General features: G+C 33.6%; 1 protein-coding gene across 1 annotated transcript; it reads right to left on the bottom strand.

The window, feature by feature from the left end:
* Positions 1 to 1,464: 1,464 nt before the first annotated feature.
* On the bottom strand, positions 1,465 to 14,103 carry LOC106133988 (glycerol kinase). Its single transcript, XM_060953526.1, has 8 exons — positions 13,661 to 14,103; positions 13,163 to 13,336; positions 12,009 to 12,156; positions 11,452 to 11,603; positions 10,654 to 10,902; positions 6,618 to 6,787; positions 5,846 to 5,981; positions 1,465 to 5,068 (listed from the first exon to the last, which is right to left on the bottom strand). The coding sequence occupies exons 1-8, from the start codon at positions 13,901 to 13,903 to the stop codon at positions 4,796 to 4,798; spliced, it is 1,545 nt and encodes a 514-aa protein (XP_060809509.1). The 5' UTR covers positions 13,904 to 14,103; the 3' UTR covers positions 1,465 to 4,795.
* Positions 14,104 to 18,751: the final 4,648 nt, after the last annotated feature.

Raw genomic sequence — 18,751 nt, 5'->3', positions numbered from 1 at the left:
CTGTTTTCTTTGTCTTTACTTTATTTTTTCTGTTATTTTATGGTTTGCTTATTTTGATTTCACTCTTTTATATCCTTAGCTTTTATCGTGTCAATAGTGCACTTCACAGATCTGTATGTCGTACAGACGATGTACCCAACCTCTTGTCTTGTCAAGAGTACCTTAATGAGGCAAACGATTGCGTGATTGACGTGGGTTCTTTTGGTCAATACGAATTTATAAAATTTGTCATTTACTTTTCGGATAAAGAAGAAGAGATCTGACGAGGAGATCTTCTCAGGGCACTCGTTATTATTATAGTCGACTCCTAATCCCCTGCCTAGGGTGGACATAACCGAAACAAACACAACATCTCGGTATCTAGGTCAACTAGGTCATTAGGTCAACTACCCCACCCCCACCCTTGGTAAAATAAAATCTTCTACTACCTACTACTCGTGCAGTCATGCCATCGCCGAATGCTATTTAGGTAGATCTAATAAAATATCTCCCTTGCCGCATCCAAACTTTCTTAACTTCTTCACAATATCCGTAATATCCTGGCCGCTTTCGGTCCCAAAGTGGCACAACGTGACACGACCTGATGTGCCGGTGCATAACAGGAGACCACTCCTGGGTATTCTGGACCTTATTAAGTTGTTGTTAAAATAGGACAGTCCGAAATGCCAGACTCTGAAAATGACTCTTGAGATCGGAGTTAACGGACAGGTAGGGAAGAGCTAAAATTATCAAATGCTGAATTTAAAAAAAAAATATATTTTATTACTAATATTCTATAATAATATTATTGCTTTTTTAAGAAGATAACCTTAAACGTCTATATGTGATGTCTATTACATTTTTATTCGCTTCGTAAGGTTAAATAAGAAATGTAGTAAATATCATAAAAACCAAAAAAATAAATAAAAATTTATTATTCCTATTTCTGCGTATGGGATAGATATCCCATATATTCCACATATCCACATATTTTCTGCATTAAAGAACTGTCAGCTAAGTAAGAAGAGTAGACAAACTTTATATTTTATTATTATAAGTAATGTATTCTGAGCAAACCTGCTTCTGATGCTTCCTTGTGCTTGTGTGGGTTATTGGACTTTTGATAATAATCCACACAAGTATCAAACCTGTATGTAATGTAATTTACGATTGTAGGTATCTTGTGTTAAATTTAAGATCTATTACAATGGGACTGACATGTCTTTAAGACAAAAGTCCTTTATTTAAATAAAGACTTAAAAAAAATATATAAGTAAACAGAAGGTACTCGTATGAAATTGAATGACTTGCCGATCTTTGGACTGTTGTCATTAGTGACCCCGGATTCCGCCCCAAGAAGAATGCAATTGGGACTAAATCATCGCTAATCAAAAATTATGAGGTATGGGGATGCAATAAAAATTGAACAAAGTATCTCGAGGTAAATATGTATATGAAGTGTATAAACGCAAATAAAACTCAATATAAATCAACATTGTTTATTCAACAGCGAAATTTACATTAAATACAGCATCAGATTACAACAAATACAAATATTTCTAGAGTCCAACGAGAACAAAATTGGAATTTATTTTAATTTTGTAAGTTTAATGGAAAAACTGGTTCCGTGGCCTTGCCTGAATTTTTTTTGGAATATTCTAACCTAACTTTTACGGGCACAAACAAAATTGGATTTTATAATGCATGGTTCAGAAATTATAATAACATATTAAAATTGCGAATCTACTATCGTTGTTACAGCTAAGAAAAATGTTCAGCTATATTAGGTGTTAATTTATATTTAATAACTTTAGCGGGGTTAATTACAATTGTAATTTATTATATTAATTAAAATTAAACTGGATATTGTTTAATATGTACTAACATCTAATGATTGAACAAAGTTACAATAACTTCGCCATTACAAACATTTTGGACTTAACAATCGGGTGGCATGAACTTTGGCTGCATTTGTTTATAATTCTGCAGCAATATAGCAAATTTTTCTAATCAGGATCAAATTACCATACACAATAATTAATTTTATTATTTGGTTTACATGTTCTGCGAAATAGATTAACGTCGGCGGTCTGAGTTAACTAAAATGTCCGCACTCGTTTGCTTTGTCGAATCGAATTAAAATAAAAATTAAGAGAAGATTATGTGGATTTGTAAAGACTGTGTAAGTTTATTGATCATTTATAGAATCTGCATTTAATGTCGGTGAAAACAGGTATTAATATAAAATCTAAGTACAGTACAGTACAGGTAAAATACAGAGACTTACTTTGTTGTAAAAAATGAACGCACAAAAGTGTTAAATCTTGACGTTTTAACTATTACACTTTATTTATCCACTATTGGTATTCCAATAAAACTTTTAAAATAATCTTTGCCATTCGTCCTTATTATAATAAAATAAATTCATGTTAAAAATGTTTTGTCAATTATAAATATAATAATATATTAGAACTTTTTGTCACTATATAGTTTCGTAAAATTCACTTCATAATCGGCTTGAAGTAAATTCGCCATAAAATAATAAAAAAAATATACAACAAGCTCTGAAAGTAAATCACATAAAAAGCGCTATGATATTTTAATATTATTTACATATTTTTCTTTCTTACAAATTTCAAATTTTCTTTTTTCTTAGTACTTACCTACACAAATACATTTACCCGATAAATTCTTTTAAAAAACTATACCTTATTAGGTAACAACCATTATGTGAACAGCATTTCGGTGTCATTTATCATTAAGTCAATACAATCGATTTTGTTCAACATCTTTTTTTTATTTTGAAAGTATGTATCATAACTCTTTATTGCACACTAAAATAATACATTAGTATGGAATATATTAAGAAGTATAATGGGAGGTACTATCGGTTATGGCTACAACCAATGGATGGGGAGGAAATAGAAACAGTTGTTAAGTTACATTTTTTTTTTTGTAATTTTTGACAGTGATGTTTAAAATGAAAATACAATGAGAGAGCAACCTGTCACAATTTCAATTCTCTCATTGTGCCAAACAGCTGAACGTAGGCCTTCGGTTTTTTGAAGACTGTTGGCGCGACGAGACGTGATTATATGCTATGTTTATGTTGTAACATAAACATAGCATAATAGCGTAAGATTTGAAAACCAATGTTAACTCATTGTAATGAGTTAACATTGGTTTTCAAATCTTACACAAACCAAGTACATGGAAGTAAAGAAATGAAATTCTTAACCTTTATAGAGTTTCTACGTATTATATTTCTATCATTATAGTAAATTTACGTATAAGTGATTGACAGACCAGGGGCAGCCGTAACGATTGAGCGTAGAAATGTTCACTATAGTAGCACGGAGGATTTAATTCTAGAACTTAATTCCCACGAGGAGCACACTCGTACGGGAATCTTATTTACTTACAATAGTTCTTTGAATTTATTTTGTCCAGTTAATACTATTTTTTTTATTGTTTTTGCACATTAACTTGTCGTTTCGGCTGTAACATTTAGGCACCTTGTGAAGCCACCATAATTTTGTACAACCACATTTTATACTACAAAATATATATATAGTGCCAACGAGTAAGGCCATGTATTGAAGTAAATTAAATTTGAAGAAAATTTCAGATTAAATGTTACTTTAACTTTACACTACATTTGTTCCTCAAACTCTTCGTCAATCTTAATAAAAATATTCGTAATATAGGTATACCTGTACTTAACCTACGTCAAATGGGTTGTGTTTTTCAATAATTTTATGATGATAAGATTTTCAATAATATAATCTTGGTATGTTTATCAATAAATTAAGTTCTTTTTAACTCTTTATTAAATAATATGCCTCAATTTATGTTAAACACATTAAGATATCTTATAAATATTAGTGTGAGTTGCAGCATATTACTGTTAATTTTTGGTTACCTAAATATAATTTTTGTTGTTAATTATAACAATTCTACGGTGCAATTCACACTTTAGTGGTACGTCGCTAATCTTTTGGCAAATTCTTTACAAAATAAGATAAAATTTGCTTTAAGGCAATTTTGTAGTAGAATAGTCATAATTATTATTATACAATAATATAATTGTTTACATTAAAATTACATAATATTATGTCTTTCATATGTAGTGTTATTAGTTTGTCATTTAAATTTAACTCTTAAATAAACTCACAGGTTAATGTTGGTTAATATAACTATCCTTAGTTTATTACAGGTACATCTTAAAGGTATTTTTAAGATATTAAGGTCAAAAACGTAAAAGGATTTTATGACTCTTATTGTAAAAAATAATTTTTAGGTGCCTTTTATTTATTAACTAAAAGTTAAAAAATTTAATTCAGTTATAAATTAAAATCGTAATATGAATAACAAACGGTATTTTTTTTTTGAAACTTCTGAACGAAAGGAAAATAAATCGGTTTTCTAAAACGATTATCAATTTGTCTTTATATGTTTTTTTTCTATTAAAAACGGACTATTAATTTCTCAATACTTGACATGTCTTTTCAGTTACAACTACACTTAATTAATAAAATATATATCTCTCTTTGTAAAAATAGCGCACTTTGAACTTGAACCGTTACCATAGAAATTAGAGTAATGTAAGACAATAGAAATGGCATCTTGTACTTGAAACTACAGGAATTACGTGTCATTGCACTGATTCACACGCAAGTTGCTGCGCAGTTGTAGAGCTGTAAACTAAATGTCAAAATTGAGATGCAACATGAAATCGTAATGTCTCAGCAATGGCAACGACCTAATTCACTATTTAACAATTCTACAGTCTTATATTATTCCGAAATCTATGACCTTAATTTTGGTCCCACCCCAAAGACCTGTCGACGGCCATTTTCCATTGTTTGTATCTCATATCGCGTTCGTCCTCTGTAATTCTAGGCACATACGTGGTCCCCGAAGCCATTTGTATGGGTGTCACTTGGGCCTCGTCGTCTAAGCCGCGGTAGGCCGCCATGGCTGCCCCCAAGGCGGTACTTTCAGCGAAACCTGCTCGTATAACGTTGATACCGATTAGATCTGCTTGCATTTGCATCACTAGGCCGTTTGATGTCATACCACCGTCGACCTGAAAGTATTAATTTATTTTTTAACGTACACGCCAAATTCCATGCCTGTTCCCCAGAGGTGTAAGCAGAGACTACATGTATCTATTTGCCTTGATCCATGCATACTTCTTGACTAATTAAATGTTGTTTGATTTTATTGCATTTATTTATTGGTTCCCGGCACCAATACAAAACAGAATAGGACCACTCCATCTCTTTCCCATGGATGTCCTAAAAGGCGACTAAGGGATAGGCTTACAAACTTGAGATTCTTTTTTAGGCTATGGGCTAGCAACCTATCACTATTTGAATGTCAATTCTATCACTAAGCCAAATAGCTGAACATGGCCTATCAGTCTTTTCAAGACTGTTGGTTCTGTCTACCCCACAAGGGATATAGACGTGACCATATGTATGTATGATATTGATGATTGATGATTTTATAATAATTCTAATGTAATAATTGGCAAATTCATAGAAAATATACACACTGAGCGGCAAATGTTAAGTACACTTTGAATTGAGCGACAAAGCAATCTACTATCCAACGCACCTCACAATTACCATTTTTATTTTTATCATGGGTGCAGGTTTGGTGCAGGTTTTTAGCATGGGTTAAGTCTGGAATTTTCTCTCCATATCTGTTTACCAATACAAACTACTAAAAGATTTTCGAGGCAAGAGTGAATAGGCATTACTCAGTCATTGCATTTCCCACTTTTGACATCATCTTGCGTACCATCAGGCAATCAAATTCCCAATTAAAAACGAGGCTAATAATACAATGACTTCAATACCTTCAGCAGCTGCAGTGGAATGCCACAGTCCTCGTTCATGGCGTCCAGGATGTCCCTCACTTGGTAGCAGACTGCCTCCAGGGCCGCCTTCACTATGTGGTTTGAGTTTGTGTCCTCGGTCATGCCGCATATCACCCTGTTTATAAAAATAAGTATCGTCAGCTTCTTTAGAATAGTGGTGAGAAATTTATACATCCTATAATAACATTGTAACTGACCGATGCTTTGAAAGGTTTTGGTAAACAAATACTCGTGGTGCTCATGATGAATGACCCACAGAAGCCAATAATGTGATTTTATAATTTCTGTCTGTATGTTTGTATTCGTATCATATGTATGATACGATGTATGTATGTATGTACATAAAATCAAGCCTCTTTCCCAGAGAGGAATCGGAAGCAATAGTGTTTGAATCACGCGAAACTATTGCTACGATTTGGATGCACTTTTCATGATGCATTTGGCTTGATCGAACGTTACAGCTGCAATGTTATTTTTGTTTTTGTTAAGATTATCAGTGAACCATTAGACTCACAGATTTTGTTTCACGTCGAACAAAGTCACGGATAACAGCTAGTAAATAACTAAATGAACATTAAACGGATTTGGAAGGAGTGAAGAAAGGGTGAGCTGTTAGATAACACAAATATGAGAGTCTCTTGCTCTGGCTCGTTTAACCGAAAGGTTGGTACAACCATTAGTTGATGGTAGGAAAGTTAATTTCCTAGCATTTGTTCTATGTACTTAGTACGCAACACTCAAATGAACTAACCCTCTAGCGTCCTGCCTCCAATAAGGTGCGTATAGACCACTGAAAGCCGGTACGAAAACTACGCTGCCGTCCTCCGTGGCTGTTTCAGCTAACGCCTGGGACTCTTTGGCGTCTTCTATCAGACCAAGGTTGTCCCGAAGCCACCCTAGAGCCGCGCCAGCTATGGCCACCTGAAAATTACAAGAAAAAACAGCTGTTTTTAAAAGTGCTATACTATCTAAGTGTTAGGCTAATATTTAAAAGAGTACACTTGACTAAAATATTAAGGCACAGCCCAAACCGCTGGGTCTAGAGACGTGAAATTTGGCGTGTGGGTTCCCAATGTCGTCTGGGGTGCATTACAGAAGAAACATACATGTCTAAGAAGAAGAAGATAATGCTGCAGTGCAGTTTGTTACCGCTTCTTCTGCACTGTCGCCTTGGAAGCGGCAGTAAACTTAGTTTTTAAGTAATTTATTTGACGTCAACCAATGTTGTTAAACCATACGTTTTGACAATTATTAAGCGATACTACTCTGTCAAGAAAGTAGCAGGAAAAGATCAATAATACACAAACTGTTTGTTATTCATCCAAATTTATTTTATCACCTTCAAAATATGCTCCTTTAGAAACGATACACTTACGCCAATGAATAATCCAATCATCAAAACATTTTTTAAACGCTGTTTCCGGAATTGAGGTCAGTTCTCGCCGCGAATTCTCTTTTATGTCTTCTACCGATTGAAAACGGGTGCCACGAAGTGGTAATTTGAGTTTAGGAAAAAGAAAAAGTCGGCTGGAGCCATATCTGGTGAATATGGTGGTTGCTCGATGGTATTTGTTGAGTGTTTGGTTAAAAATTCGTTCACAATGATGGCCTTGTGCGAAGGTGCATTATCATGGTGCAAAATCCAAGAATTTTCTTTCCACAAATCTGGCCTTTTTCGTCGGATTTGCTCTCTTAAACGCCGCATAACACTCAAATAATATTCCTTATTTACCGTTTGACCTTCCGGCAAGAATTCCGAGTGCACAACACCGCGATAGTCAAAGAAAACAGTCAACATGACTTTGACTTTTGAACGACTTTGGCGTGGTTTTTTCGGTTTCGGTTCAGTTGGAAGGCGCCACTCCGAAGCTTGTTGACTAGTTTGCATGTCAAACTCGTAAACCCACGTCTCGTTACCAGTAACAATGCGTTTCATGAATGTTGGGTCGGAATTGACTCGTTCTAGCATGTCCTCAGCGACTCTCATGCGATTGAGTTTTTGAAAAAAATTCAGGTCTTTTGGGACTAGCCGAGCGGCAACATGTTTCATACCCAAATTATTAGTTAAAATGGTACGGATCGACTCGTGAGATACAGAAAGTTCGGTGGCTATCTCTCTCAAAGTTGAATGAGGATTTTCAGTCACTATTTCCTTCACTTTTGCGATGTTAACTTCAGTTGCAGACGTTGATGGCCTACCAGAGCGAGGCAAATCTTCCATCACATCTCGACCGCTTTTGAACGCTTTGTACCACTTATAAGCACGAGTTTTTGATAAAGTCGATTCACCGTAAGCCTTCTGTAACATTTTCAGTGACTCCGAACACGATATTCCATTGGCAATGCAAAATTTAAGACAAACTCTTTGTTCGATGTTTTTATCCATTATGAAATTAGCAATACACACTAGATATGATATAACTAAAAATAGCACTGTATTTAATGTAAACAACAGATGCAACTCAAACTCCGCGCCAAAATGGAAAACAGTTGTGCCAATCTAACAACAACAAAAAAAACAAAAATTTGAATTTGGAACCATAAATAAATAATCCATTCCCGATACTTTTCTGACTGAATGTATATAGTATCCAACCACCAAATAATAGTATCCATCCACACCAAATTTTTACGACATATTTATCCTATAATAATTAATAAAAATTTTGAATTTCAATTTGAATTTGAATCTATATCTCTTCCGAGGTAGGCAGAGTCAACAGTTTTGAAAAGATTGAAAGGCCACGTTCAGATTCAAATAGTCACAGGTTGCTAGCTCATCGCGTTCAAGAGGAATCCCAAGTTTATAAGCCTATCGTTTAGTGGCTCTTTATTACTGCTATGCGAAAGATATACGTATATGTGAATGAAAATGATAAGCATTAGATTAAATATAGGCAGGAAGGAAAATCATCGGGATTTTTCATTCTACGTGGGCGGAGTTGGAGGTCTGTTATAGTCGAACACTATTTCGCAACTTGGTAATATTCCTTTAGGCGATGGGCTGGCAACCTGTCTCTATGTGAATTATTACATGCTTAAAACATTGTCGAAAATAGCTTATTAAAAAAAATATATTTCGAACGAGTAATTCTGACATGGAAAAATGACTATAGTTATAGTTTATTTTTTTCTGACATCATTTTCATGTGACATCATCGTGGCATGCTTATGTAACCAAGGAAATAAAAAATCTGAGATAGTTTCCACGAGTGTTTTTACTCAGAAACTTTACAACACACCAAATTTTTACGACATATTTATCTAATTAATGGAATCATAACTAAATTGTACATTCATATCGCACGTTGTTACGCCATAAATGTATTATCAAGACTGTGCAAAGACTGAGTAGATTAAAGAAAATTAATCTTATCTAAGTGGCACAGTTATGGTCGTTAAATAAAGATAATAATAAAATTAAACTTTTCAACAATTATTCCTTACAACAGGACAATGTAAATGAGTCTTACTTTGTTTTGTGTTCAACAAGTTATATTTCAATACTTCTGTCTTTCCAACCACTGCTCTGGTACTAAAGAAATATAAAACATAGTGTGCGCCAGCTGATTCTCTTTCCATGCAGATTGCCAAAGTCAATCAAGGGAAAGGCTAATAAACTTAGGATTCCTCTTTTAGGCGATATACTAACATCCTGTTACTATTTGAATCTAAGTTCCATGTAATGATGGAACTTAGATTCAAATAGCCATAAAGCTGAGCGACGCCTTTCAGTCTTTTCGAGACTGTAGGCTCTGGCTAACCCTGAGGTAACCCGTAAGGGATGAAAACGTGACTATATGTACATTACATACATATATACCTACCTACATAGGTATGTTGTGTTGTAACACATGAACTTTAATTATCCATAAGTTTTGTCCCGTATATTCCCTTCCCTCATTATTTTAATACAAAAAAGAATTAAATCATCGACAAAGACACGAAAAGATAATGAATAACAATTCTAGGTACCTATAAACGACCAGTGCAATCAATCAACTTTGATGGCTTCAGACGCCTTTCAAAGTGTTTCTATACCGGGTTCCTAAATTGTCAAATGTTCAATGAATTGAGTTAATTTGATAGAGATGGCTTCTAAGTAAATGATATTTTGTTCTCATGTTTAAGTTTAGCACGATAATTCTGATAATATTCAAATAAGATTGAGCTAAGAGTTTTTTCACAAATATGAGTACCTACCTACATGTGAATTGGTTTGGAACCTCAGGTAAATCATTATTATGAAAATTGTTATTTATACAATTATATTTACAGTCAACGGTACAAAAACTGGATTTCCCGTATGGTTAAGGGTATAACCAAAAGGTCTTGTTTGCCTGCAGTTGACTGTACATAGAGTGGAAATGGAAGATTTCGAACTAAGACATTTCCTTTTCTAATTAATACCAAAATAAAAATTCGCAAGCAGAGTTGAAAACAGTTACAAATAACAGGTAACAGGTTCAGACACAAAACTATTTAATTCGTTCGCAAGAAACCAATCATTACGTAACTTGATTGGTTTTAGAGACAAATACTAATAGGTACCTTGATGCAATGTTATGTCTGTATTTTGGATTTTTTTTCTTCTATTTTAATCTTTTAATGTAACGTAGGTATTTCTGCGTCCGTAATTTATGAGTGTCCGTAAAGTCTACATGGGCACCCCCGGAAGATCTGCGCAGGTTATTTACAGTCTTTCTGAAACTCCATTTTATTATTGTACTTATATTTTATATAGTATCAAATAAATACTTTTTATTTAAAATAAAAATAAAACTTACTGAGCCTTCCAAAGCATAACTTGGTGGACTATTGGCGCCCAGCTGATATGCCACTGTAGTTAGCAGGCCCCGTCTTGAGTTCACGCGAATATCGCCCGTATTGTATAGCACAAAGCAACCAGTTCCGTATGTCGCTTTAGCTTGACCCTTTTGAAGGCACATTTGACCGACCAAAGCCGCTTGCTGGTCCCCGAGGCAGCCAGATATAGGAACAGATTTGAGAGGTCCATCGGCTATGTGGCCATAGATCTGAAAGTATATTATTTATTTTATTACATAAAATAAAATACAAACAAAAGACACATTTTATAATGACAATTCAAATATTTTTTACTGTTAATGCAGTCTTATTTTATTTATTAATCATTTATTTATAACACAGAAATTGCATTTTGTTTATTTATAGCAAATAAACTAAAATGGATTGATGATCATGAAAGTAGGACCAGACACAGATAAAAACTTTCGGGACAATGAAGAGAAGAGATTAGAGAGAAGAGAATAACAAAAATGTAATGGAACTAACAAATACATACAATGACGCCTGTTGCCCATTGGGGTAGGCAGAGACATCTTCACTTGCTACAATCCTTTCAGATCTCCCCGCTTCCTCCACACCTCCTTTACATGCATATTAGAAGCTAACGGGTACTCCTAACATCTCTGTTTATTAAGACATTGGAAAAAGTTTGAATCATCTCTTTCTTACAGAATAATTGAATAAAAAATTGTTCAAGTTGATGAACAATTTTTTACTTGTCAAATTTAACAACTGGTTTATGCTTTTCTACAAATTACCTCAGAACTGGATTTGATTTTTGGCAACACTGATTTAGGAACTTCAAAGAATCTTAGCAGCAATGGGTCCCAACTTAGATTTTCTATATTCATCAACATAGTGCGGGAAGCATTGGTGACATCTGTGACATGGACGCCACCTTTTGGACCTCCTGAAACAAAATATGCAACAAACTTCAATGTATACTGCTCTATTTGGTTTCTTCAATCTTTGCTGAATTGCTTTTAAGACTCTTCGAGATTGTCTTCCCTAAAGAGATAAAGACGTGATATACATACATAAAATCACGCGTCTTAAATAGATATATGTATGGTAAATTTGAAATAACAACAAAATCTCAAAAAGGATGCTTGTTTAAAGATGTATAATAGATAAAAGGGTTATAAACTTGGAATCCCTCTTTTAAGTGATCGGCTAGCAACCTGTCACTATTTGAATCTCAAATCTATTATTAACCTAAACAGCTGAATGTGGCCTTTTCAGGACTCTTTAATCTGTCTATGCTGCAAAGGATATAAACGTGGATCATATGTATGTATGATTAACAGAAACATACCTGTTAGATTCCAAATGATCCATGTGTCCACAGTTCCGAAGCAGCATGTGCCGTTCCTCATTGCGACCTTCACAGCCTCTATGTTGTCGCAGAGCCACCTCAACTTGACTGCGCTGAAGTATGGAGACAGGGGGAGACCGCACAAGGGCTGAGAAAAATATTTTCCTTATTCCTTACAATACAGGTAACAACTAAAAACTTGTTTTTTTTTACAAGGCTTTAATAATCTGGTGTCTATACAAGGTTCAAAAGAAACTTAAAATGGAAGAGCTATCTCACAAAGTGCGAGTACTTTTCGACATCACAGCTCTACTGAACAAAGAAATTTTATTCATAATTGATGAATGACTTTGCCTTTTGTGATAATCAATAAAATTCAATAAAATAAAATTACATGAACAAAACCATCTTCTTAGCAAGTTACCATCTTAGAAATATCTGTCCTAGTCAGATCTCATGATATGAAAATAACGGCATAGGAAACTCTTATATTAAGACTTTCCTACATGTAGTACATTATCATTCTCTTTATTGAGAGAGGAAGTGACAAGGTCAAAGTGTCAATGACTTCTCATTGTATTGATTAAGTTTAACTATAAACATGAACAAAGATATAACATCAAAAACTAATAGAGGAAGGGAAATAACTTTCCATGATATATTTTTCATGCAATCAGTAATTAGTAAGTAAAAGTTTGAATGACAAATAGGACTGATAGAATTATAACACTGAAAAAAAAAAAACTATAATAATATGTTTAGAGTAAAAATTTTACACACAGTTAAGACAAATGACCAAATAATTAATAAACAAACAAAATTTTATTCATAGAAGTGTCTCAAGTGCATATTTTGTTGAATAATCTTCATAAAACGGATAAAACAAATGCTATGAAAACCAATCTATGTAATAAAATCAGCATAACAATGGGCACATACTTAGTTTGTATTGAGTAGTACCAGTACTTAGAACTGTGCAGAGCTAGAGTAATGATTCATTTATATTAAAATCTTTTTATTAGATCTATTAGTACATTTGTAGATAATCAAACAAATGTTATGACACATTTAAATGGATTGAGATGCTGAAGTTCATAGTTAGTTGGTCAATCTCCTTTGATATGAAGAATAGTGCATATTGCCTTATTATTTACCTTTAGGTAATTCTTGTTTTTGGTCTTGTTTGGCACTGTATCGAGTAGTTTGTCTACTGTTGAGGAAGTCCGCATGTCAAGCCATACTATGGCATTGTATAGAGGCTTACCAGTCTCCCGGTCCCACACAATAGTTGTTTCCCTTTGGTTTGTCACTCCCACAGCTACAATGTCCTGGCATAAAAAAAATAAAATGATCAGTCATTTTCCCCATAAAAGTAGGCAGAACGTACCTACCTACATTATTCAACTAATTTTTTTCTATCTAGCTTAGAGGCCACACAATGTAATAAATAGGTAAATAATTATCATCATCCTTCTTATGTTAGCCTTAGTAGATTTTTCACATCTCTAGAGAGTAGGCTGAGATGTGCCTAAGTTTACAATCCTGGTTAGGGTAAGTCAGGTATTTACACATGTAAAATAAAGACAAAAAACTATCATGAAAATGTGTTTTATCTAATAATAAAATCAATTTAAAAAAATAAATGAACAAACCTTGACACTGCCTCCTAAATCTATCAACTTTTCGACAGCTTTTTGTATACAGGTCGTAACAACTTCTAAAATCGCATACGGATCTTGTTCCACCCATCCTTCCTGTGGAAACCGCTGTTCCAGCTCTTTCTGATGATAAGCTATAACCTCGGCAGAGTTAGCCTTGAAAATTATAAATCGCGCACTGGAAGTCCCTTCATCTATAGCCCCAACAAGAGGCCCAAATTTCCCAAATTCTGACATTGCAAATAATTACTAAACTATCAAGTTTTAACAGCACGTACGCATTTATGGTTTATCTAAGTGCACTTTGACCCGCAAGAGATTATAACAAGCCACTTGATGTACAAAGGGACATACAATACTTTAGATTCTAAATTACATATCAATGTTCTTTTCCTCTACAATAATTTAAAAGATAATTTTCTACGTAACTACTTATTTTCCGGCAGTGACATTGACACTACTGACAATGACAATGATAATACCACGACGCAATTATCTACCTATTAATCTGGAAGCCAAACTTTCGAAAATCCATATAGCTAGTTTTTCGATACTATCATTATTTATTGTTAGGGCAACACTACTGTTGCCCTGTCGATACTACTATCGATACTATAATCGATAAAGAAAGCACTGTCTATCAGTGCTTTCTTTATTGATCTTCAATACTATAATAATGGGTGTCAATTTGGCGTCGATAATATTTACGGTAAATGCTTCGATAGTCCTATCCTTTTTTTCCTCACTTTAACTCATAATTATATCGATGGCCTATCGATAGACTATTGATAGTGGACTATCTTATAGATGGCACTTTGCTTATTTTTATAATAATAATTTATAGAAGAACTTTTAGTTGACAAGTAGTAAATGCAAGTATTATCGCTATAGATTATACAAGCTATTGCCCGCGACTTCGTCCGCGTAAATTTGAAGTTAAATCTACAATAATGTGAAATAAAAATAATATCTTGTTTTTGTTGAAGCTCGAACTTGGACCGCCAGTTTCACAGTCTCACGCGCTAACCACTGAACCATCGAGGCCGCTCCAGTAGTGTAAAAATTAACGTAGACTAACAAACCAAAAATCTTTTTACGTGAAAATTACGCATGTTACCTATGTGCGGCAAAACCAGAATATTATTATCAAACTGATTTTTACTTATATTTTTATGTAATAGGTTTAATGCTGTCGTACATACATACACATACATATGGTCACGTCTATATCCCTTGCGGGGTAGACAGAGCCAACAGTCTTGAAAAGACTGAATGGCCACGTTCAGCTATTTGGCTTAACGATAGAATTGAGATTCAACTAGTGACAGGTTGCTAGCCCATCGCCTAAAAAAGAATCCCAAGTTTGTAAGCCTATCCCTTAGTCGCCTTTTACGACATCCATGGGAAAGAGATGGAGTGGTCCTATTCTTTTTTGTATTGGTGCCGGGAGCCACATGCTGTCGTACAACGATAAATGACTTTCAATTTTATATTTCGTAACTTATTTGCAGGCAAACTCATGCCTTGAGTTCTTTTAACTGACAATAACTTTTTTTTAGTGAACTGATTGTGATGGATGAAACAAACTTTAAATGTTCTTCTGAGTTAAAACAAAGCAATCGGTGAAAGTTTTAACTTAATCGGTTCAGTACTTTCGGAGATAATCGTGATCATACATACAGACAGACAGCCAAACAAAGAATTTAAAAAAAATATTCTTTCTAAGTGTCCCTCTATCAATTTCAGTCAAAAATACTAAATGAACAGAAAAAATATTTTTACGGTTTTATTATACCTATGTATATAAATAACCGACAGGCGGTTAAGTACTGTACTAAAAATTACGAAAGCAGCAAATAAAGTCATTAATTTCTAGATGCATTTTTAATAACTTCATAGTTTGACATGTTATCTGAAGATGGCGGTAAATGATAGTGACATCTATGGGTTTTTTACCGTACTAAAAGTATTGATGAAAGTACCTAGTAAAATTCTATTATTCTTTGTAAGTATGAAGTGGTTGGTAAATATGTAATAGATGGCACCTCTATGATTTTAAATACGTTTAATTTGACATCCTATCCAAAGATGGCGGTATAAGCAAATGCTTGAGTTTCGAAACTTAAGCTTCTCTTCGACAAAAGTTCATCTGCAAGATAAGCCGCCGATATTATGTTTATTAGTAGTCCTATCTGTCTATCACCTAAATGTCGAGGTGCAATTTAATATAATGTATATATACGATTGAATTTTTTAGTTTGATAGGTATAAGTTTAGTTATACTTAAGACATATATATTATAACTTAAGTAAAACTTAAGTAAAATATAAGTTATAATAGTAATATAACATGGTATTCAAAAACAATGCAAAGACAAAACGATTTTCTGTAGTTTGATAATGGTGAAGATGGCGGTAAATTTATATAAGTGTTTTATATCTTAGTTATTTTTTACCTGTACCTAAGCTTTTATTAGTAGGTATTTAGGCTGTTCACGAACTTAAGTGTACCTATGACGTATAAGTACATAATATATTATTTTTATTGTATTCTTACGGTGAGGAAACACAGCGAAGAACTGCACATTCAGGATATTTTTTTATTGTTTCATTTATTTTAGCAATAGGTTTATTTTAGATTTATCACTTGTGCTTTAAGTTTTCTTTAGCCTTTTAGTTTGTTTGCTATTTGATGCAACTCAAACCAGTTGCCTAATGTTGTGTTTAAGGTATTATTGTGTGCAATTCACTTAGTAAGAATTATGAGTCCCATTTAAATAGGATCAATATTATTAAAGAAAATACAAACAAGTCAACATTATTAGAAAACTTACAATCTCCATTTCTGTAGTCAGTTAAAAATATGTCCACAAATTTAATTGCATCCTAGTTTGTTCCCAGTACTTACTTGTTTTGCATTTCATAGTTAAATATGGAAGGTTATTTTACGTAAAAGCCTAGCGCGGGTTTTATCCCGACACGGAGGACATCAATAACATAAGCTAATTGGGATCAGGCTCATTGTAATAAAGGGTGTTCCATTAATTATCGTTACTAGCCTGTAATTTAGTTAATGAATTGGATTCTGATATTGCGAACTAATCTGAACGCACGTGAAACTAGAACGTTAGATTGAAATTACTAAAGTCTTCTTCCAACTGACGTTGATCCTGGTTACATCAGACTCTGAGGAGGAGCGGTAACCTCGGCAAACCACGGGAAACCATACTCATATTGGATCACGGTAAAAGCTTCATGAATGTGCCTATTTCCTTAGTCGCCTTTTACGACATCCATTGGAAATAGATGAAGTGTTCCTATTCTTGCTGGGAACCACACAGCACCCAAAACTAACTGAAGTAAATTTATGCGTTACAATTGAATGCGGATAAAGTGAAAGAAGTATTGTAGAGTAAGTGATCGTGACAAGAGGAAAGATGTACCTAATCTCGGCCTATAGGTACGTCTGGGAAAGAGGCGTGAATTTTTGTATATATAAATGGAGATATATTATCAGAAAAAATTTTTTTAACGGTTTGGCCATGTTGAGAAATTGATGAATGAATTTACGTTGCTAAGCAGAGTTTGGTCTTTACAATGAATTAATCATATAAATAATGTGGATGAAGCAAAAAAATCAATCTATCGTGACAGGAAGTCTGCTAGCAATCCTCAAATCCTCCGGGAAAAGGCTAGTTATTAATAACACAAATTGTTTACTAAGATAATTTACCTACTCTCCCGCATATCGAAACACCTATGACCAACTTGGATCTTGATCACACATTCAGTTCGCCGAGTGTGCAATCATGTTTTAATTTGAACTTAAATCAAAATTTCAGTACACTCTGTACATAAATCTTTTAAAATTGGCAATCCATTAAATATATATATATATATATATTTCTTTTTTCAATATTAAATCTCATAAATATATAAATCTCCCGTGAACAATGTATTCTCCCGTCCACATTATATTCTAAGTATAATTTAATATTGTGAAGTTGACGTTGTTAAAGAAAATGCTGCAGTGCAGTTTGTTACCGCTTCTTCTGCACTGACGCCTTGGAAGCGGCAGTAAACTTAGTTTTTAAGTAATATATTTGACGTCAACCAAGTTGTTAAACCATACGACAATTATTAAGCGATATAATAATATCCTATAATAATGAATAAAAAAAATTTGAATTTGAATTTGAAAATTTGAATTTGAAAATTTGAATTTGTTTACTTACCATGTTTTCCCTCACCGTAAGAGCATCAGTTAGCTCTCAAAATAATACGAAAATTATTCCTGTTTCCCTTGTACATTAAAATCCATTGATGGACCTTTTTGCACTTTTATTTAATCCATTTTAATCTCGCGGTCATGCTAGAGCAAGTGTAATATTTACATAGTTCTGTAAAATTTTAATAAAAATGCGCTAGGGTACGGAATTTGAATAATTGTTATTCAGATTTCTGTGGCCTTGAAGTAGCAGATGGGTGAGTTGGTTATATAATTCATTCGAAAAAATAATGTTCTGTCCTTGAGAACTAGGTACTGAATCAAAATTATGAATAATTTTATAGCGGGTCTTTGTATTTAGTAGTTACGTGATATGATTAAAAATTGTACTCGTAGAGTTCATATGGTGTTGATATATGTATTCTGATGAACTTCAACTAATATTATAAACGCGAAAGAAGTTTCTTTATTAGTTTGTGGTCTTTGTGAATTTTCTGTTGAAATTTCTGTGGCGTCTCTAGTTCCATATGATAGTAGCTACTTAGTTCCGGCTTGACGTAGGTAAGTAATTATGTAAGTATTCATACACACATCAAAGATACCAGTAACAATACCAGATAGCGTCGTGGGGTAGGCCACAATACAGATGTTGTATTCAATAAAATCAGAGATGCTCTATGCGATGAACTTGCTTTTCTAAAAAAGGACTAGTAGAAAACCAGAATAGAATAGAATCTTTATTTGCTTTTGATAAAGGTTTACAAACGGTGTATCATAAAACACCGTTTGTAAACCTTTATTTCCTCCTGATCACTTAAGTCAAATAAATAAAAACTCTAAATAAAATTATATTGATAA

Source organism: Amyelois transitella, chromosome Z (genome assembly GCF_032362555.1).
Source record: "Amyelois transitella isolate CPQ chromosome Z, ilAmyTran1.1, whole genome shotgun sequence".
NCBI classification, from domain to species: Eukaryota; Metazoa; Arthropoda; class Insecta; order Lepidoptera; family Pyralidae; genus Amyelois; species Amyelois transitella.
The sequence above is the reverse complement of the archived record's forward strand: the minus strand, read 5'-3'. Positions and strand labels throughout refer to the sequence as shown.

Excerpts from the sequence above, each read along its gene's own strand:
- LOC106133988 (XM_060953526.1), bottom strand. The coding sequence starts at position 13,903 with ATGTCAGAATTTGGGAAATTTGGGCCTCTTGTTGGGGCTATAGATGAA. Across the intron at positions 13,337-13,660 it reads ATTTAGGAGGCAGTGTCAAG|GACATTGTAGCTGTGGGAGT; the intron begins GTTTGTTCATTT and ends TTTTTATGCCAG. Across the intron at positions 10,903-11,451 it reads AAATCAAATCCAGTTCTGAG|ATCTATGGCCACATAGCCGA; the intron begins GTAATTTGTAGA and ends ATATACTTTCAG.